Source organism: Schistocerca piceifrons, chromosome 4 (genome assembly GCF_021461385.2).
Source record: "Schistocerca piceifrons isolate TAMUIC-IGC-003096 chromosome 4, iqSchPice1.1, whole genome shotgun sequence".
Taxonomy (NCBI): domain Eukaryota; kingdom Metazoa; phylum Arthropoda; class Insecta; order Orthoptera; family Acrididae; genus Schistocerca; species Schistocerca piceifrons.
The window spans coordinates 240,773,272-240,797,153 of record NC_060141.1 but is presented as its reverse complement, the minus strand read 5'-3'; the positions used below and the strand labels follow the sequence as shown (position 1 = coordinate 240,797,153).

Genomic DNA, 23,882 nt, shown 5'->3' with positions numbered 1-23,882 from the left:
CATATAGTGTGTAAAGCAGTGATTCAAATTATACCAATACCAGTGCCTTCCATTCAGCGTCGCTAGCACCCCTGCTCTTTTCCAATGATTTTTGGAGCAACTCATGGCTTCCACACCAGACCACATTAATTACCTGGATGATACTGTTGTCTCTGATTCCTCAACAGATGAACACTTGCAGAACCTTTGTGCCTTGTGAATGGTACTGCAGGCTGCTGGTTTGAAGTGTAACTTGGACAAATCACAATTCTTTCAACTATCTATCATCTATTTTGATTTTGAAGTCTTGCATGCTGGTGTCAAGCCTTTATGCCAGCAGGGTGATGCCATTATGCTTTGCTGCATCCTACTAATATCAAAGAGTTACGGGCCTTTCTAGGAAAGGTTGTGTGCTACCATAAATTTCTTCCTGATGCAGCCACAGTGACTGCAACTTTGTACTCTTTTATGCAAAGGTGTTCCTTTTCCCTTGTCACTGTCTGCAAACATACTTTTACTCTATGGAAGTAAAAATTGCACTTGGCTGGCAACTTCCTTGATTTCCTTCCAACTGAACCAACATCTTGTTTTGGCCACAGATGCCTTCCAGGATGGCCCTGGGGCCATTCTTGCACACAAGTACATGGACAATTCCACACACTTGTCTGCATATGCTTCTAAAACTCTTAATCAGATGCAACAGTGCTACTCACAGATAGCAAAAGAAGCCCTTACTATGGTGTATACATTCAAAAAAGTTCTTGTTTTCCTTTATGGTTCTAAATTTAATTTTATTACAAATCATAAACATTTGGTTTCTCTTTTTCACTCTTTGGCATCTTTACTGGACAAATTAGGTCCACCTCCTGCAATGCTGAGCTCGATTTTTGTCATGCTATGAGATTCATTTCTGACTCAAGCACAACACACTGTTGCAGATGCTCTTTTGCAACTGCCAATTGGCCCCAATCTGGCATTTGATCAGGATGAAATGTTGTGTTTTCATTTAGCTGTTGAAGCGCAAAACACTGTGGATGGATTTCCCATTACCAATTCTTGGACTTCAGCAGCTGTCATGGATGATCCTATTTTGTATCAGGTTGTTCACTTTGTCCAATGCAGCTGGTCAGATGAATTACTGGGCATCAGATCCCTTATGTAATTATTGTGCTCTTTGCCATGACCTCACTGCTCTTGGTGATGTATTACTGTTGGCCACTGAAGAGTCAACCCCAAGGGTTGTGTTCACATCAATATTGTGACGAGACATCAAGTGCCTTCTCCACCAGGACCATTGGAATGTTTCTCATACAATAGTGGCCAGCCACCTATGGTGTGTTTTGGCTGGGTATTGACAATGAGATCACACACATTGTGTCAGCCAGCCCACAGTGTGGCACCCATCAAGCAGCACCATGGGCCTCCCTTTCCACATGGCCCACCCTTAGTGCCTCTGGGAGCATATTTGTGCTGATTTTCTGGGTCCCTTCCTTAGCTCCTTTTGGGTTGTGGTAGCTAACGCTTTCCCAAAATTTCCTTATGTGATTTGTTGCCAATCTACATTCACAGGAGCTTTGGTCAAGGCCCTTGCAAAAATCTTTTCCTTGGAAAGATTACTGTATACACTTAGGATGGACAATAGTCCACAATTTTTCTAGTATGATTTTGAAAATTTTTGTACAAAGAGTGGCATCTGGCATGTTACAGTCCCTCCGTTTCATCCACAGTCAAATGGTGAAGTGGAGCAGCTGATCTGTACTTTAAAAACATGGATAAAAAAATACATCACATAGTCTTCTCCCTAGGAAGCCCTCGATAGGTTCTTGAGCTCAGGTAGGTTCCCTCCCATTGGTGACCAAAGCCTGGCAAAGCAGCTTCACAGCCGCCAGCCCTGTACAGTGCATCACCTGCTCTGGCTGACACCTGGCCACCCACCAGCACATGTCTCGCAGTGGTTCCATCTGGCTCTGCTGTTTGGGCCCATGGGCTAGGCCAGCACCCTAAGTGGATACCTGTTGCTATCCATCACTTTTGAGGCCACAATCACTGTTTTATGCACACCTCCAATGGCCTGGTGCCACAACAGTACAACCGGCTCCACCCTTGCATGACCAACCTTGTACCAGAGACTCTGCTGCCCCTGGTGTTGCCTCTGCCATCTGCACCAGCCCCTGCAGTGCAGTCTGTGGCCCTTTTGACTCCTGCACTCTCTTCATTCTGGATGCTGCCGCCTCCAGGTGGGGTGGTTAGTGCCAGGCCACCTCCATCTCTAGCCCCTGTTACTGCCACCACTGCCACTGCCACCACCATCCCCTTTGTTGTCTCTGCTGACCCTGTCGTCGAGTGACTGACCGCAATGTACACTCATGCTCATAAATTAAGGATAATGCTGATACATGGTGAAACAACGCTCTGGTGGGCAGTTTGTGGGTTTAAATCAACTTGGGGTATGACCATGCGGTGCATTTGACCTGCGGTCGTCGCACGGTGGTGCTGGCAGTGGTCCACATATGCAGAGGTGTGTTGGTGCATGTCAGAGTATGGTGCAGCAAGTAAGTGTGCAGACGTTTTCAGACATGCTAATGGTGACTGTTCATTGAACACGACTAAAAGAACACATATTGATGACGTTATGGAGGGTAGAATACTAGGACGACTGGAGGCTGGTCAAACACAGCAGGTCGTAGCACGGGCCCTCCGTGTTACACAAAGTGTGATCTCAAGATTATGGTAACAATTCCAGCAGACAGGAAACATGTCCAGGCTCTACAGTACGGTACGTCCACAGTGTAGAACACCACAAGAAGACCAATATCTCACCATCAGTGCCAGCAGACGGCCACAGATTACTGCAGGTACCCTTGCTTGGGACCTTACTGCAGCCACTGGAACAGTTGTATCCAGACACACAATCCACAGACAACTGAACAGACATGGTTTATTAGCCCGGAGACCAGCAAGATGCATTCCACTGACCCCTGGTCACAGGAGAACCCATAAAATCTGGTGCCAAGAACACAGTACATGATCATTGGAACAGTGGTCCCAGGTTATGTTCACAGATGAGTCCAGGTATAGTGATTCTCACCGGGTTTTCATCTGCCATGAACCAGGAACCTGATACCAACTCCTTAATGTCCTTGAAAGGGACCTGTATGGAGGTTGTGGTTTGATGGTGTGGGGTAGGATTATGATTGGTGCATGTACACCCCTGAATGTCTTTGTCAGAGGAACTGTAACAGGCCACGTGTATCTGGATGCCATTTTGCACCAGTATGTCTGCTTTTTTCAGGGGTGCAGTAGGTCCCACCTTCCTCCTGATGGATGATAATGCACGACCCCACCAAGCTGTCATTGTGGAGGAGTACCTTGAAACAGAAGATATCAGGCAAATGGAGTGGCCTGCCTGTTCTCCAGACCTAAACCTGATCAAGCACATCTGGAATGCTCTTGGTCAACATATCACTGCACATCTTCAAACCCTTATAACATTTCAGGAGCTCTGACAGGCACTGGTGCAAGAATGGGAGGCTATACCCCAGCAGCTGCTCAACCACCTGATCCAGAGTATGCCAACCCATTGTGCGGCCTGTGTATGTGTGCATGGTGATCAAATCCCATATTGATGTCAGTGTACATGCTCAGGAAACAGTGGCGTTTTGTAGCACATGTGTTTCGGGATGGTTATCTCAACTTATCACCAATACCGTGGTGTTCCCTATGTGCCTATGCTATTAGCACCAGCTTTGTGTAGTGCCAGGTTGTGTGGCACCACATTCTGCAGTTATCCTTAATTTATGAGAATGAGTGTTCATGGACATGACACCCCAATCAATGATGCTTGGTTACGATCTCTCATGAGGGAGTGGGTGCCATACCTATACACGCTTGCACCATTTCAGATTGTATTTTCTGGTAAAGGCATACCTGATCCAGCAGTTGTCCCCTTCTGATGATTACACAGACATCTCTGCAGTGAACAATTTTCCCCAATGGGGAAGGAGTGTAGTAAGCCTACACAGCGAGTGCACACAATTTATGGCTTATCATTTCCCATAAGGCCAAATGTCATGGTGAACCACCAGCTAAATATAAGATACAAACAATAAACTCCACCTTTGACAAAAAGAAAAAAAAAAAACAAAAAACAAAAAAAAAAAAAAAAAAAAAAAAAACCACGCACACTGGTCAATGCTGCCAGTATGCAAAAAAAGGTAAAGTTAAAATGTAACTTGTATTTTGCAAGTGGCTAAGTGGTTAAGTGTCTTACTATCAAGCTAAAGCTCTGGAGTTCAATTCCCAGTTGATTCAAGTATTTTTTGTTATTTTTCTTTCACATTTGGTAATGTGAAAAATACCAAATGCATCATGGTGCAGAGTTCACACTAAACTGTAGGTCCCCCTACAACTAGCATAGTAAGTTACTTCAAAGTTGATGAGAAGGCAAGGGTGGAACAGCTCCAATAGGACCACACCTAGTAAAGCAATGTGGTGTTCAAACCAACCTTGAATTCAAAGAAAGCTTTACCTCACTTTCCCACATCCTTCACATTTATATTGCATAATACTGAGAGTAAAACAATATTTTGATTGAAAGGCCAATTATTTTATTTTAATGAAATTAGTTACTGACAAATTAATGTCAGTTTGTAGTCCTTACACTTTTCTCCATGTTAGTTGATTATACACACATTCATTATACATACAACACAATACATAAATTGTTTGTCTTATATTTGTGCTTTTAACTTCAATTTATCAACTGTGTAATTACTGCAACCAGAAATATACAGAAGTTTAGCATTATTTACTTGTGCAGTTGCCTTTATTATTTTGAAAAACAAAAGTTTTGTTCAGAAAAGTAATATATAGTCCCTTTTAATAACAACACTATTTTCAGTCAGAAAATGGAAAGCATTGACTTGTTCAGCAATAAACTACATGTAACCTAAGTATTGTTTAATTTTTATATCACTGTGTCTCAATAAAAATACATCCCCAACATATTAAAGAGCAGCTTTACAATTTAGTACTGCTTAAATCTTGCTAATATCATCTAATATTTAAATATTATCAGAGTATACAAAACATGTCTAGCAGTTGTTTGAAAAATCCAAAGTTCTACCTTTGCAACAATAAGTAATCAAAAATCAGCAAAATTATAATTTTGAACATTTGTGACATGTTAAAACTGTGTCCCTGAGTGGGATTTGAACCTAGATCCACAACCTTCATGGGCTGTAAGTGACTGATTGTGCTATTTGAGCACTCCTTTTGGATTGGCTAAAAGTTTCAACTTGCCACTAGTTCCTGTCCTCCATAATTTTCATTCTCAAAGTGGAATGTTGCACTTTCAGATTGCATACCATTACTTTTGGATGTAGGGCGAGGGGGCTGGGAGATACACCATGTGTGCTGTGGTGTACTAACAGCAGAGTACAGATAACTATATAAAATTATGCCAAATTGTACTCTCTTTCAGGATCAACAACTGGCCATAAAATATATGCACAGAACATAGAAGAGATAGTTTAATCATGGTCCAAATTCTGCAAAGTGCTTGCACCAATATGCAGGTAGCCTCTAAGTAGTACATGGGGTTAAATAACCATAATTTCTAATAAAAGTGTGTTTTATGACAGAACATGTAGCAGAAGTGTCATATTGCAGTGCTCTGAAAAACCGTTTTCTCAAAAGCTACAGGTTGAAATCCTGACTATCCTGCATGTTACAAGTAAAACTTGCCAGAAAATGCTCTTTCACTAGACTTTATGATGATGAATCTGTGGTCTATGGTCTATTGCTCATGCCCCCCCCCCCTCCCCCAACTCCCCCTGTATTATATCTACTATCAAGTACACAGATGATCTTACTCCTGCAGAGAAAAAATACATACTGCTGCTTAATTTTGTTCACTGTGTTCCAGATATTTCATTTTTAGCTAGTGAGTCACTACATTAGTACCATAATAATACATTCATTTTACAATGTATATTCATGCCAAATGGGAGAAAAATGAAGGATTTTCTTTGGGTAGGGTAGCATGCATCTGGTATTGTGATTTATTTATGTATCAGAGACTGCCATCCTGTCAGCAGACCACTATACAACTGCAGTAAGAATACTATGCAAGCATTAATAGTTGTAGTAGAACTGTTTTTAAATATCAAATCTTCGGTATATATAATGCAGTTGGTATTCATAAACTTACTCCATTTGTGTTAAACATATCACATATATATGTGTAATGCATCACATAAAGTAGAAAAATGTTCTTTATTTTATTTACTTTCAAACATTAATGGCTCTGAACAGTGCAGTCCATTATGGATATAACAAAACCGAGGTTAATGTATCCACAGTGGATCATACAGTGCACGAGCTGAAAACATGTCACTAGACATAACATGTTTTGTACCTGTTCTTCATATTTAATGGACCATTCATAAAGAGGAAATTCATTTATTAATGATTATAAGTTAACATATCATTGTAAGAAACAGCTTTTATTTCATAAAAAACAGCAATTATGACTACCAATGCAATATTCAAGCAATCAATATGTAGTTTTATTGTAACATCATATAAAACTGTTTTGCTAAAATGCTTCAGTTGGGAAGCATGTAAATAAATGAATCAATTACAATTTATCCATCAATTAACTGGTTCTAATACTCTTTTAATGGCTGATGTATTTCAGCTAGCAAAAACAAATAGCAGATTCATAGGACAGTCTAAACACATGCCACATATAGGAATTCTCTAACATCACTTTTGCTAATTACTACAAATAAACACTGGCATAAAAATATGAAATAAATGGTAGTACAAAATGGCACTTTAATGTGTGCTATTTCAAGGGAAATTTCTGCATTATGAACTATCTATCAATAATCCAAAGGCAGCACATTTTAAAATTTAAATCAATTACCTACAGCTTGGGAACAATGCACAGATTGCAGTATTTTTAATTACTACAGTAATATTCCAAACATACATAAAACAAGTAAGTTCATGAATTATATGTAGGATGAATTGTGGAATCTATGTTTCATGGTATTTTCTTTTTTCATAAGTTTTCCTCAGTTTTGTTACAAACACACATTCCAGCAATACTGCACACACAGCTGCATGTGCAGGTGTGTAGACTTGCTTGCTCATTACTTCTCATATCTTACTGGCGGTTGCGTCGGCCTCCTGTGGAGAAACACATTTTAGTGAAACAGTTTCAGCTAATTTATTCGTCATGTGAAATTTGTCAACTGGTGTGTTAAATAAAAATAATAACAAAGACAAATACTTCATGCAAAATAACTCTTTTAATTTGCCTATGGTACCATATATTTTGACACTCCACCAACAAATATTGAATTGAATTGAATTTTGAATTGAATTTTATTTGATCCTGTAAGATTACATCATGTACAGTAAATGTACGTGTAATATAGGACATGTCAAAGTATTAAAATTCTTTATCAATTATTTTTCTACACCTTTAGCTTACATTTTTACATCACTGATAATGAGTAACAATATATACAAATTTAATGGCATAAGTATTCTGCAACACTGTAAAACTCTTTTTCAATGAGATAGTCTTTAATTTTCTTTGTAAATTCATTGTGAAGTACACTATCTTGCAAGGTTTTGGGCAGACTTCTTAGTAGTCTGATACCAGAGTACTGGGGTCCTTTTTCTAGCATTGCCAGTCGGTGGGGTATGCTCCGTACTTCATTCTTCTTTCTTGTATTGTGGGTGTGTACACTAGCATTTGTAATCCAGTCCTCACTACCTTTTGTGATGTACATTATTGTTTTGTATATATATAATGATGAAAAAGTTAAGATACCTAAATTCTTGAAACAGTTTCTGCATGTTTCAGAGGTCTTTCTTCTTAAAATGGTCCTAATTGCTTTTTTTTGTAATGTGAACACTCGTTTTGTCTCTTGTTTGTTTGAGTTTCCCCACACCGTCACTCCATACTGTAAGTATGGTTCGAAAAGTCCATGATACACTGTACACAGAAGGTTCTTGTCTGAATACTGTGATAGCTGCATCATTAAGAATATGACAGAGCTCAGTTTCTTACAGACATTATTAATATGTTTTTTCCATTTCAGTTCATTATCCACAAGAATACCTAAGAATCTAGCAGATTCTACTTCTTCCAGCCTTGTTCCGTCAACCTCTAAATCCATGTCTACAGCCTTTTCCTTGTTTTTAAACACTGCATACATAGTCTTTTTTAGATTTATAACCAGTTCATTTTCCAACAGCCATTGAGCTGTGACATTTGCAGATATGTATGCTCTTCTCTCAAGCTGTTCCATATTTTGGTCACTATTTAGTATTGTCATGTCATCAGCATACAATATTTTCTTTTCTTCCTCCTCAACACCTATATCATTAACAAATACATTAAATAACAATGGCCCCATTACCGAACCCTGCGGCACTCCATATTTGATGGATTGGGTTTCTGATTGGTATGAGTTTCCTAATGATACATACTGCTTGCGGTTGCACAAGTATGATTTTATCCATTCACCTGGTTGCCCCCGAATGCCATAGTTGCTTAATTTTTGTATCAGCATTTCATGGTCAATGGTGTCAAATGCCTTTGAAAGATCCAGAAACATTGCAGAGACAACCTTTTTCTCATCTAAGGACTGTAAAATGTATTCTGTTAGACTGACAATTGCTGATTCTGTAGATTTACCCTTTCTGAAACCATGTTGTGAGGTCATGAGAATGTTATGTTTGTCCAAATAGTTAACTAATCTGGTATACATAAGCATTTCTAGGATTTTTGAGAAACCTGATATCAGTGAAACTGGTCTGTAGTTGTTGGGATCATCCTTACACCCTTTCTTGTACACTGGCACTACCTTCGTTATCTTCAGTTTTTCTGGAAAAATTGCATCTCTGAAAGAACAGTTTGCTATGTTCAGCAGTGGTGTTATTATCTCCTCACATACCAGCTTTATTACATGATTTGATATTTCATCATCACCAGCTGATTTCTTGGACTTCAGTTTCTGTATAGTTTTCCGCAATTCATCTTCCGTGACTGGTCTTAAGAACATAGTACTGCATGATCTTCTTGGTACCTTAATACCCTTCTGTTTTTGACTATTTCTTTCCAATTTTAGGTTTTCTACTACACTGATATAGTTATTATTCAGTATGTTTGCTATTTCCATACCATCTGTGACCACTGTGTTGTCTACTTTAATTGACCTAATACCTTCTTCTTTGTTTGACCCATCTTTTTCCTTTCTTTCAGCATTGATTGCCTTCCAAGCTGCCTTTGCCTTGTTTTTTGAGTTTGCTATAGTGGTGTCAATTGCTCTTGCTTTCGCTTCTCTTATTGTTTTTCTATACTTCTTTTTTAACACTTTATAGTTTTCAGCTTCGCCCATCCGTCTCACATCCTGAAGCTTCCTTCGCTGTTCTAGTATTTCACTCGTAATCCACTGTGTTTGATCTTGATGCCTTTCTTGTCTCTTTACTTTGGGAAATGCTACGTTAAAATGGTACTTAATTGTTGAAATAAATGCATCATATTTTTCATTTACACTCTGGGCCTGTAGGATTTCATTCCAGGTTTCCTTACTTAACATTGTTCTAAAGATGTTGATATTTTGTTCACTGATGATCCTAATTTCTTTGGTTGGTTGTTTTGGTTCTGATACTGTGTCATTACTTCTGCAAAAGCTGATTAGTTGTCCATGATGATCAGATATTTCTGTCTGAACTACATGTGACTCATAGTTACACATATTAGTAATTATGTTGTCAATAATTGTCTCACTTTGTGAAGTCACTCTTGTTGGTGCAGTTATTGTCACTTTCATGTTATGCTGTATTAACAATTCTTCAAAATCCTGTCTTATTTTTGTGTCTTTTCCCATGTCAATGTTGAAGTCTCCACATATAATAAGATTTCTCTTCATATTCATTCTCAATAAGCTAGCAACTTTTTTTAGAAAGATGCTAATATTGCCACATGGTGACCTGTACACACAAAACACTCTAAAATCTTCTGCCACTATACCAGTAACTTCAAAGTCTTTTTCTCTAGCTATGGGAAATGTAGCAGCTTCACTGTTTACATTCTTTGAAAGAGTACCTGTTTTAATATATATACAAACGCCACCACCCTTATATTTAGATCTGCAGAAGTAACTAGCTAGTTTGTAGTCCTTTACTGCCACATTATGTATTTTACTTTCAGTTAGTCCATGTTCACTTATGCATAATATGTCTGGTCTTACTTCACTCAGGAGTACTTCTGCTTCTAATTTTTTGTTACCAAAGTATTGAATATTTTGATGAAGTACTTTTATGTAATTTTTATTTTGTTGGTTTACATGTTGTGAGCTGTATTCTGGGGCAAATTCTTTAGTATCGTCTTTTTTTGTATGGTGCTTATATTTTTCTTTTCCAGCTGGAGTGTATGATTTTTCATCCCCTTCAGGCCATATTAGTTTCCCTTGCATCTAATGATTTTGCAGACATCTGCAAACATTCTGCTGAACGTTACAGACCCCAGTCTATTTAAATGCAAGCCATCCTTCGCTAGTGAGTTTTTACATAGGAATTTGTTTGGGTCTATAAAAATTGCCCCAAGACGATCACATTGTTCTTTAAGAGCACAGTTTATTTTGGCGATATATTTTTCACTCACCGACCTTCTGTTTATGATTCCGCTAAGTATCAGACGAGATCCTGCATACATATTTCTTGCAGTACGGATCATGTTTCTTGTTTCGCTTGCCATTTCTTCCTCACTGTTGCTCCTTAACGAATTCGTCCCAACATGTATAAACACCCCATTATAGTTATGTCTGGTTTCAGAATCTGGTTCTGTAGTATCTTGTCTTGCATTTACCATATTTTTAAAATGTTTACCGAGTTGATGCGTTCTAATGCCAGGTCGTACATCGATCTTGCAATTGGGGACAGCGATATTCTTCAGCAGCGAATCGCCAATTATTAAAAAGTCATTTTCCTTTTGTTGCGTATCTGTCGCCTTGTTTTTCCTTTTGCTGTATGTCACCACCTTCCATTTATATTTATCTTCCGGTTTTTGGCTTACTGAGTTTACCGAGACATCAACGGGAACACTTGAAATGTTGTTTTTAAAGTACGATCGGTCATTCGTATTTTCGCGATCTTCTTGATTTTCCGTTTGATGGCTTTTACACACACAGGACTTCTTTTCTTGTATTAATGTATCGTTTTCTTTCTTGATGGTTGAAAGTTCGGTTTTTAATGCCTCAATGTCACTTCGTAGTAACTTTATAATTTCGTTTTTTGTATCAACTGCACTTACAAGATCGGCCGTTTCGTCACGTAAACAACCGTGACATGTCCACGGAAAATCATCGCTGACGAACTTTAGATTTACTTTCGCGCACTTTTCGTGCAACCAGAAGTTGCATTTGATACACAGAATACCCTTCATCACACGCTTTTTACATTCTCTACATGAAGAACTGTTCATTTTTTGCCTTTTTAACGAGAGAGAAGCATCACTACACTTTCCTATCGGCGCCATCTTAAACTATAGTCTATTGGAAGTGCTTTTTCTCCCAATATTTTATAGTGGAAATGATGTCTTTAACATTAGTAGATATTGTTCATATCTTTATTCTGTAAAGTGTGAGCATTTATCCTTGTCTCTTGCATATTTACATGTTAACAGAATGACTACTCATCCCTGTTTTAATAGTAGTCCACAAGTATGTTACCTGACTCCTCATATTTATGATAGCTTCCACTGGTGTTTCCTTATTCCTCATATTTATGATAGCTTCCACTGGTGTTTCTAACTACAATTTCAGCTGCTATTACAGGAGTTCTCCTTTTGCAGCTAATTCTGAATGATTGCCTATATCTTTCACTTAGCCACTTATTCCATTAAATGCGTTCCAGTCAGCCTGCCCCTCTGCAAGATCTTGCAGGTACCTAATACTGATTCACCTCTCTCCACAAAAAAATCTTATTCTCCAATTTACAGACAAAATTCATTACAAACTGTACCAAAGCTGAAATCATATTTCATTATTATATGTAACAGAGTGTATGTGTTTTTGATGTGAAAAATAACACCATATACATTTTGGTGTTACACATGCATGTAAAATTTAATGTTTTAATCAAAGCCAATGAAAATACTGTATAATCATACAATATTAATAGTGGATATATTATATACTAGCCTTTTAAACAATGGCTTTGCCTGCTGATGGAAACAGGACATATAGTCCATAACTCTCCTCCTCCTTCTCTCTATCCCTGACCTTCCCCCCCCCCCCCCCCCCCCCTCTGTCTGTGGATCGACTTCTCCCCTCACTCCATTCCATATTCTTTGTTCATATCCTCTTCTCCCTCTCTCTGACCATCTCCTTCCCCCACTCACCTCTATCTGTCCATCTCCTTTTCCCATCTCTCTGTATTCATCTCCTTCTCTCCCACTTCTCTCTAACTATCTCATCCTTCCCCTTGCTCTGTCCATCTCCTCCTCTCCCTCTTCCTTCTCCCCTTCTATGTCCTCATCCTCCTCACTGTCTGTTCACTTCCTCCTCCCCCCTCTCTCTATCCATCTCCTACTCCCACATCTACCTGTCCATCTCACCCTCCTCTCTTTCTCTCTCCTCCTCATCCTCATAACAAACTTGTAATGCAGGGCAGCCTAGATGTCATGGGGTTACCAGACCTTTTCACATCCACCCACATCTCTGTGGGAGGTAGATGGTTCTTATCAGGACAGTACTTCTTCCCACACAGTAATTACAGGATGTTCCTCTCAAAAGAGGCTCCACAAACATGTTTATCAATTTCACTGGAACTGCACCGTGTAATTTGTGATGTCTGATGTGGCAACACTGCACTCTTGGAACATCATTCGATGCAACAGTGTGTTTCCATGCATAGCTATAGCTGGAGCTCAGTGTTTAATGTTTAGTGGCAATTGCAATTGCTATTGTGTCGAAGAGCACATCTTTCTCATAAAACAATATTGAATTACTGGTTCCATTAAGACATGTCAGCAATGTTTGTTGAAGGGTTTGGTGATCAGCATATACTGTGTAAATGCTGCATGCAGAAGTTATTGAACAACATGGAGAGCACTAGAATGGTGCTGGGTCTTCACGGGTGGGGGACAGCTGCCATTATCAGAAGGAAAAGTGACTGACGTGAAATGATTACTGGTGTCTCCTGCATAGTCTGATTAGTGTTTATCTTAGGAATGTGGAATGTGATGGAGCACATGTCACAGAGCTGTGAAGAAAGCTAGCATGTATCCATACAGGTTTACAGTTGTTCACAAACTGAATGTCAATGACAAAGATAGAGACACATTACATTTTGCCATTGATTTCAGCAATTTATTGCTCATAGGCCAAGAATATTGCAGTACACATGGTTGAGTGATGAGATGTGGTTTCACTTCTCTGGCTATGTAAACTCTCAAATACACATTTGTAGTATAATGAAAATCCACATGCACTAGTCCACCAATCTCTGCATTCACAAAAGACTGACATGTTCTGTTCAGTATCACCGTGTGGCATCATTGTACCTGTTCTTTTTCTTTTTTTTTTTTTTAGTCTACAAATGCAGTTTACATCAGAATGTTTTGGGAATTTATGAACCAGTTGGATAATGAAGAACTTACCCTTGGCTGGTAACAACAGGATGGTGCCACATGCCACACGTCTCAAGTGGCTGAGATTGAATCATTTTTCCCCAGCAGAGTGTTTTTGAAAGGACTGTAGCTCCCCAAGGTCACCTTAATTAAAACCACCTGACTTTTTCCTCTGGAAAGGTATACAGGAACAACCCACACAACTTGGAAGATTACAAGAGATCCTCATCTGTGAAATCCAGGCAGTAGCTCAAAGGTCCTGGCAGTGACATTCGAGAAACTACAGCATTGTGTTCAACAGTGTTTACAAGTTGACAGTGGTCACTTCCAGAACTTTTTGTGATTCATTTCTATTTCCCCATGAACACAGTACAACATGTTAATTTCATTTCATTTCCTGTTTTTTTATGCAAAATCTTTAAGTGTAATTTAACCAAATTTTTGTTTGTGGGGCTTCTTTTGAGTGTGACACCCTGTAGTATGTGTACCACATTTGACTGAAATTGATCCAGTGGTTTATGAGGAGACATGGAACACACACAGCATTTAGTACTGACAGGTTTGTCAATATAAATAAATGTGCAGTTAACTGTACCTTCCAGCATGCATTACAGTGTTCCAGTTTATGAATCACAGGCTGTAAATACACAATTGTAGCCAATTATATTGTAACAGATAACGTTTCCTACAGCTGACTGATACTCTGGGTAACATGTTAGTATGAACAACTTTTCTGGGAGAACCTTCAACTAGCTAAACCTTCAGCAGATGCAGTTATGGAGGCATTACAGCCAAACTAGTTGAAATTTTACACAGAGTGCAATTTTGGCCTGTAGATAATCCAACCATCTATTAGAATTTTAGAGATTTGATAAGACTGTGTCAGGATAAACTGACATGTATTTATATAATTTATTATTTTTCAAATTAAAACATTATTCTAATGAATAATTGCCATATTAATGAGTAATGGTTCTTAATATGTGTCTAACTGCTATATAATTCCATCTTTCCACATTTCACAAAAGTGAGAAGAAGAGGAGCTGTGAAAGGGGGGGGGGGGGGGGGGGGGGGGAGCACTGGCGGCATAAGATCAAGTTATGGGTTTGAGCTCCAGTGGGACACATACTTTTAATCTACCAGATAGTTTTTATGTCATTCTGCTATTGGCATAATATTTTTATGCTTAGTATATAGTTTCTGCTTTGTCCACAGTATCTCACTCGGAATCAACAGATGTCACTATCATTCACTTCCACATGCGAATATAGTGTTCCTATGTCATATCATTAGAGCTATTCACTTACCATATTTTACTAGTGAATAGATCTGAATGTCTTCACTGAATTCATTCATTACTTACTCATGCTTCAGACAAAGGTTTTGGAATTATGGCTCTGATTCACAAACGAACATCTGAACTGAAAGTTATTGCCCTACTTAGAAGCATTCACAAGTTACTACTTGAACAACAACAATTGTTTGAAACTTTCAGGCAGATTGAAACAACCACACAGTTTTAATTTATCAAGAAGTTTCACCACAGTGCACACACTGCTGCAGAGTGAAATATTCACTCTGAAAATAATATGTTAGGCTGTGGTTAAGCCATTTCTCTGCAATATCCTTTAGTCTGGGAGTTCACGCTCCGTGAGATAACTATCGTGAAGTTTGTAAAGTAGGGGAGAGGTACTGCCAGGAGAAAAGCTCTGAAGATGGGTCATAGTCATGCCTAAATAGCTCAGCTAGTAAGAACACTGCCCACATAAGGTGGGTTGCAGGTTTGAGTCCCAGTCTGGCACACAGTTTCAATCTGGATGAAAATTTCATAAAATTGAATGCTCCACTACAGAATGAAAGATTCATTCTGGAAACAGTTATTTACTTTCAGATGAGCATTACTCTGAGATAAAACAACTTTGTTTTTAAAAACATCACAATTGTTTTCTTACATCGTGCACTGGCATCAAGAAAAGCAAAGCGTTCCAGGGTATGCTATTAAGATAAAAGGAAATATTTCAATTTTTATTCAAGCTATGTGCACATGCATTCCATGCAAAACATATATAAGTACTAAGTCTAAAATAACTAGATTATCTTTATTTTAATATTTTGAAGGGCATTAAATTGGGAAACAAATTCCTTCAGTCTTCAAAAATTCTCTCTCTCTCTCTCTCTCTCTCTCTCTCTCTCTCTCTCTCTCTCTCTCTCTCACACACACACACACACACACACAAAATGTGTGTGTGTGTGTGTGTGTGTGAGAGAGAGAGAGAGACAGAGAGAGAGAGAGAGTGAGAGAGAGAGAGAGAGAGAGAGAGAGAGAGAGAGAGAGAGAGAGAGCTGGCTGGAGTGCACTAGTAATTATAAAATACTATCATGCTATTTATCCCTATTTCCTATTTGTGTTTGTATAGGTACCTATTAATTCAACTATCACAATCACTGTTATTGGAGTTATTCGCAGTTATAGCAAACTGCCTTTTTTCCAATAATTTGACTCCAAGACTTCTAAAATCTGTATTTTCTTGTTGCATGTATTGTTGAGTAAAGATGTAGTGATTACTTGCACAGACTGTTGTTAAGATTAACTGTATTAATCTATGTTGATATTACTGCTATTTACATACAATATTCCTGTTGTATGAGTATGGCTTCATTAATGCAACAGTGCTGTAGGTTATCTTAAATAAAACTTTTAAAAATAGAAGCTTAATCTTCTCATAACATCCGATTTACCTCCGAAAATACTATCAATGAATGAAGACAAATGTAATCCCATTTGACAAGCTTTTGCAGAGATCAGACAACAGTCTGATAGTTTAAAATGTATGGCTATTCACTGGTATCAAAAGGATGTAAACGTAAATGTTTGCACAGTAATGGATTGATTGCTCTGCAAGATACATTGCAAACTTGTATATTATGATACCATCAGTTGAAATAATATTTCTCAGTGTTAATTTAGTAAGCCTCTAAGTTAACAGACCAAATGCTCACTGTATACAAGCTACACATTGTATAAAGAGCTGCAACTATGTTACTTATTTTTTCTTGCGCTGATATTCACGAATTAATGTGGCAAGAACATTGTATGCTGTCTTGTCTTTTAGAAATATTTAATTACTTCTCTTATCTGACACAGACACCTTAGATTAGATACAGATTATTTTCCTTATCTGTATGTTAGATCTGCAAGATACTTTGTGTGATTTACCTTTTCCAGCCTTAGCACCTTTGCTTTTACACTTCTTAGTTATTTGTCGGCTCTGTTCACATGAGGGGTCACTGTTGGCCTTAAGAGTGTCACTCCGTGACATTTGGTTTTGGGGGGAACACTCGCTCCATGTGCCTTTCTCATAACGGCAGGCTGCAGCAAGAATGGGCAACCATTAATATTGCCTTTTACTACAATTCTGTTATTGCACTCAACTACACAACATAACAAAACAACAAAACAGTAAATCAAAACCACAGCAGTTTTTAAGGCTGCTAAATTAAGAAGACACTGATTTACACCCATTTCACCAATAGTGAATCACTATATTTATACAACATCTTATTAATGTAATACCGCAGTCACATTTCAAACCCTATTATGAGCTTTCCCGTATTGAAATATGCAATGATACAACTGAACAAATAAACATGTGCTGTGTCTCATACTTCAATATATTTAAACATATAAGTTCAAAAATAGTGTTCCAGTCATGTATGTTTTGGTATGGAGGAGTATAGAATTTCATATGGCCCAACACGTGTGCAAACAGTGACAAATAAAGTGACAAGCCAACCTATAGGAATGGTGGGACATGATTAAATCTTTCCCATTCTCCTCCCGAGTTTTTTGCCAAGGATATTTTTCCAGCTGCTATTTATATTGTATGGGGAACAAGGTTAACTGATATTTGAAAAACTCAGAGAAGAGATGAAACATCATTGCAAAATGGAGTTCACATTACCTGATCATTATTAAAATAATCACCTAATTCTTCTTTCAAATTCAGAGTAATCTTCAGTATTACACCAAGAAATGTCTTCATTTATTCTGATGAAACATTTTTTTCCATGAATGCCACAATGAATTTTTTGTTAGTGGAGCCACCGTTTGTATTTTTCTGTTGCCAACACATTTGTTATGGTTACAATTTCAAAAATAAAGCAATCCATAAAATAGAGCTGGGAAGATTCAAGTTCAGTTGTTGTTTAGCCACCTGCAGGAATCATGAACCCCTGTTGTTGGAGTGACAATGGAAACTTTATACGACCAACATCAGGAAAAACCTGTCATTAAAATCTGGTAGACTACACATTATTGTGTCTTTCTTCTTCATTTCTAATTTCACATTACCAGGGATTTATGACTGCTTTGACAAAAAGATAGTTCTTGCTCACTCTCACATGTAAACTCTTCTTCATCCTCAGTACCTTCTGAAACCAACTTTGTAATATCATTGCCAATTATACCCCTTATGCCTGCCATCTCCATACAAGCAAAAACTGTACAAAAAGGACTGAATTACTTGCATGTGTCTAAGCACTTGACCTAAGCACTTGGCCTAAGGGGGCTTAGGGTGAGAACAACCTGTGACTATGTCCTGATGATGCTGCTGTATATGGGAAAGTGTCATCATTGGAAAACTGTCGGAGCATACAGGGTGACTTTGATAGAATTTCTATTTTGTGTGATGAATGGCAGCTTGTTCTAAATGTTGAAACATACAAGTTACTGCAGATGAGCAGGAAAAATAATCTTGTAATGTTCAAATACAGCATTTGTGGTGCACAGCTGGACACAGTCATGCTGATAAAATATCTAGGTGTAAATTTGCAAAGCAATATGAAATGGGACAAGCAATAAGATTTGTAGTAGGCAAATGGTCAACTTTAGCATAAATGTAGTCCAAAAGAGTGTTAGATGTCATTCAGCATTGGAACCAAATAAGAAAGTCTGTACTTTGGATGAGGTCTGATGATGGAGTGAAAAGTGTTGAAAGCCCATAATAAATCTGAGTTTTGTGAACTGAATATCACCTTCATAAAATCTAGTACTGGATCTTAAGGCTTAATAATGTAACTTGTACTTTTGTGCAATATTTCAATCTCAGATCATTTCAGCTGCCAAATTATAATTTTTAGCTAGGTTGTCTTCTGAGTAATTGTGTTCAGTGAGCAAATGCATGTACAGGGTTTTTTCACAATTCATGTTACACACATCTAGAGGCTGTAGAGGGGACTTAGTAGATCAAGTTTTACACAGGAACCCATGTCTGGAAGCGTCATCCAATGATACTATGGAGTGTCAGAGTTATAGAACCGCACCTGTAAATATATGAATATACAAGGTGAGTCCGTAATGAAGTTACAAACTTTTTAGAATGATGAAGGAGGATAACTGTATCGATTTGAGATAAGGATATTGGTACTGTTAACAAATGAGTTGAAAGTTATAAGTGAAAACCATTCTCATACCTCTGACAAAGGAACACTGTTGTTGCTGAGATTGTAGGATAGGCAGCTTTCAGAGTTGGTAGTATGGATCAAAACATGGAAAAAATGTCCAGTAAATGTGGGCTCTAAAATTCATAACTGAGGAGCTAGGAGCACATGTTCATCTTTGCTACTGTGAAACACATCTTCTTTACTGAACAAGTGCTCATAGTTCTTAAGGTGTGAATTTTAGAGCCCATGTTTACCAAACATTTTTTCTTGTTTTGATGCTTACTAACACCTCTGAAAGGTTTCTACCCTACAATCTTAGCAACAACAGTACCAGTATGTGCATTCCACTGTCGGAGGTACCAGAACAGTTTTCTTTTATAGTTTTCAATCCGTTTGTTTCTTGTACAGGGACCCTTGCTCAAATTGATATATTTATTTTTCTCCATCATCCTAGAAAGTTTATAACATTGTCACTGACTCAACTTGTTTATACATACATTTACAGGTACCCGGCACCTATAACTTTGTTGCTCTGTAGCATCACTGGGTGACGTTTCCAGACATGGGTTCCTGTGTAAAACATTATCTACCAAGTCCCTTCTACAATCTCTAGAAGTGTGTAATGTAAATTATGAAACACCCTGTATATAGTTTGCACTTTTGGCTTTTGTGATACTGCTCACTGGGATAGCTTTCAGCACCATTTTAATGACACCAAAGGCAATTCCTGTTATTATTATTCATATTTTGTGCTTATCATAGTTTTACCCGTGTATGTTTCCACTGCTTATGGTGCTAATTTGACTACTTGCTTAGTCTGCTTGTTGTTTTTTAGTTGCTTTCTGACTGCACTTGTTAGTAGATTTATCCTTTTAGCAAATGGATGGAAAGTGTGCTTGTTGTGTGCTGATACATGGTGAGTTGGTTGCTGTCTAGAAACAGTAGGAGCTGCATTTGCCACAGCTGACAGACTTCAGGCTGCTGCCATGCACTTCTGTGGCTGCTGGAATTCTCTGGAAAACACGATGACACTGTCTTTTCTGATGTGCAGCATCTTATCAGTTTATCCTCACTGATAGGTGAGTGGTGGACAGAGTTGGATTCATATACCTTTGGAAAGAACACAAAAATGGGAACTGGCCATGTGGATATCCCCCCCACATCTTAACAACAGGTTTCAAGAGCTGCCCAGTGTTGATTGCACATCAAAGCCAGCGTGGTGTGCATTGCCTGTTGATCCAATAACCAGTTTTCCTGTCACATGTTAGCAAGCACAGAGGGTTCATATGCTGGTCATTGGAAGCCCCAACATTATGTGGGTAATGGAATCTACCAGCAAAATAGCAAGCAGCTCATGAAAAAGGGCCAGTAAGCACTGGATGTGCTTGTCAGGAGGTCACATCTGAGATGTGAAAGAGACTCTGCTGTCAGCTATTGACTGCACTAGGAGCAACTAGCATTTCATGGCTCACTGTTTGCAGCAACATACCCAGAACAAATCAGGGTCCTCTGGTATGACATGAACTGGAAGCTTTAAATCAGAGGCTCTGATGATTTTGCAGTGATCACAGGAACAAAGTTCTTGAGCTTCACTAATAATCTGAGAATTGTAGGGCCCTCATCAATAGATCAGGTATGAGTGCTAATCAGGTAGAATAGCATATGTTACATCCACATGTAATTTCCCCCACCCCCACATTAAATGAAACCCACTCCCCCCTTCCCCATGGAGTTAATGATGCGTTATGTGCAATATTGGGAAAAATATGAGCCATGTTACGCTCAGAGAATAACTTTTTTCTCTGTTGATCAGTATGAGAAGATGTTAATTTGTTAACAGCAAATTGCAGGTGCACCCACAGAACATCATCACAGAATTCATCTCACTTGTTAAAGGTAAACAGTGCCAACACAATATTGGGAATAGAAAACTACTTGAAACTGGAAGTGAACAGCAGTATAATCCTAAATTAAGACTGGGATACATATCACATGGATAGATTATGCACCACAGTATCTAACTCTACAGTATCTAATGAAGTTCTTACAGATTTCAAATGTTAAATAAGCTGAGTGAATGAACGTAAGCATCACTGACAGATCACACATGGTAACTGGATGAAACTCCCTACAGATTAAATCTGTATGCCAGACCAAGACTCAGACTCAGGATCTTTGCATTTTGCAGGCAAGTGCTCTACCAACTGAACTACCCAAATATGTGTGAAAACTTCACAGAAGTTCTCCTGTAAAACTTACAGGACTAGCACACCTGGAAGAAAGGTTATTGGGGAAACATGGCTTAGCTGCAGCCTGGGGGATGTTTGCAGACTGAATTTTCCACTCTGCAGTGGACTGTGCACTGATATGAAACTCCCTGGCAGATTAAAACTGTATTTTGGACTGAGATTCAAATTTGGGATTCCTGTTCAAGTCTCAGACTGGCACACACTTTTAATCTCCCAGGAAGTTTCATATCAGTGTACATTCTGCTTCAGAGGAAAAAATTCCTTATGATAGTTGGATGTTTTTATAGACCACCAGGTATTAGAAACTGTAGTGTCAGAGCATTTCAGAGTAAATCTGGAGAACACTATTGCTTTTCTGTTCATGCTATTATAATAGAAGAGACTTCAATTTGCCAGCTACAGAATGGAAGAGTAATGTGGATAAAAGTGATGCCAGAGATGGGCTTGTGAGAGATTGTTCTAAATATTTTCTTTTTCTTCTTCTGAAAGAATAACCCAACTCATGAGAGCATGCTAGTAATTAACACACCTAAAATTTTAAATAAATTAACATGGATGTGAAATCACTAATTACATGTGTTACAGGGAACATTAATAAAGGTAGGAAAATATTTGTACTTAGCAAAAGTGGCAACAAACAAATGCAAAGTAAATGAGCAGTCAACATTAGGTATTCAGCTCCAGGAATGTAGATGTGAAGCACTAACAGATAAAATTCAGGAGCATTGTACAATACACCTTTGGTCAGTAGATCTGAGAAAGACTGTAATGGATTGGAAAGACCTGCAGTGGCTCAGTAACCTAGTTAGAAAGTTGCTATGAAAGCAAAGAGTGCTTCACCACACATTTCTATGCAGTGAAGACCTTGTTGACAAACGAAATCTGAACAAGTTCAAAAAGGGTGTAAGGAGACCAGTTCAAGACATTTTCAATGAATTTGAAACTGCAATTTAGCTAGTCAATCTGACTAAAAATCCTGACAGTTTAGTCTGTATCAAATCATTAAGCACACTGAAACATCTACTCAGATGTTCAGTGACCATATTGGCATTGAAATGGGAGAGGAAGAGGGATGGATGAAATAGTATATTTGGTTTAAGATCATAATATGGTTCCTCCTTTTAGTCACTTAACAGACACCTAAATAGCATATATTGGGATAGATGATCATGGAATAGAAAATCAACTAAAATTGTACAACTGTGGAAAGGCACCTTGACTGGACAAGATACCTGTGAGATTCTATGCAGATAACGCAAAAGAACTTGTCCGCTTGCACAAGCAGTTTATAAAAGGTTGCTAGAATCACAAAGGGTACCAAGGAACTAGAAAAAAGCACAGTAAGACCCTGTCACCAAAGGGTCATCTGGTGGAAGTGCATAATTATAGACCAGTCCCATTGACATCAGTTTATTGTTGAATTATGCAATATGTTTATATTCACACAGTATTACCTTTGTGGAGAGTGCAAAATCTGGTGTATAAAAACCAACAAGGATTCTGCAAACAGAGATCTTGTGAAACTCTGCTCATCCTGTCCATCCAAGAGATTAAAAATGCCATAGACTCTGGTGCTCTTGTTGATGGCATGTTGTTTGACATACAAAAAGCATTTGATACAGTTTTGTGTTGTCATTTAGAGAACAAAATATGAGCTTACCACATAGCTGACATTATCTGTGACTGGATTGAGGACTTCCTAGCAGATATAACTCAACAGGTCATTGTTAATCGGATGAAAGTATCAGGTGTAAAAGTAACAAGGGAATGTTATAGTTCTCCTACTGCTTACCTAAATGATCTAGTGGATAAAATAACAAGCTTTGTGAGATTGTCCTCAGAAAATGCCATTGTCTATAGGAAGCTAGAAAAACCTGCAGCAGATCGATGACTGGTGCAAGGTTCACAGTTCACTGAACATAAATAAATGTATTGTATTGCATGTAAACAAATGAAGAGCTACATTACTGTTTGATTACAGCACTGGCAGATGTCAGACTGAGATTCATTGAAAAAATCTCAAGTATGTGTAATTCATCACAAAAGAAGTATGTTACAAAACACTCATTCAGGCAATTCCTGAGTATTGTTCATCAGTCTGGGACCTTTAAAGGGTTGGATTAACAGAAAAGATGGAGAAGATCCAACAAAGAGTGGTGTGTCTCACATGGAATCATTAGGTAAATGCAAGAAATTTAGGGATATGCTCACCAAACTCCAGTGGCAAATGCCACAAAAGAGTATTGTTCATAATGGAGAGGTTTGCTCTGAGAGAATGTGTTAGCTGGGAAACATATCACTTCCTCCCACTTATGTCCCATGAAATGACTATGATGAGAAAATCAAATTTTTTAGAGCTCATGCAGAGAATTACCAGAAGTTGTTCTTCCCATGCAGCACTCATGAGCAGAACAGGGAAGAGAGGAAATGACAGTGGTACTGCACTTATCCTCTGCCACATACCATAAAGTGGCTAGCAGGGTACAGATATAGGTGTAGGTGTAAGGATGGGCAAACTATAGTCCATGGACCAGAGACAGCCCCAGTAAGATATA

At 38.3% G+C, this 23,882-nt stretch overlaps 1 protein-coding gene across 1 annotated transcript in view; it reads right to left on the bottom strand.

Moving 5' to 3' along the window:
- Window positions 1-6,236: 6,236 nt before the first annotated feature.
- LOC124794806 overlaps window positions 6,237-23,882 on the bottom strand; it is a 165,081-nt gene continuing 147,435 nt past the window's right edge. Inside the window, exons 4-5 of the mRNA XM_047258462.1 lie at window positions 16,854-17,006; window positions 6,237-7,176 (exon numbers count right to left, since the gene is read on the bottom strand). Coding sequence (XP_047114418.1) covers window positions 7,154-7,176; window positions 16,854-17,006 — 176 coding nt within the window. The 3' untranslated portion in view covers window positions 6,237-7,153. The remainder of the gene's footprint in view (window positions 7,177-16,853; window positions 17,007-23,882) is intronic.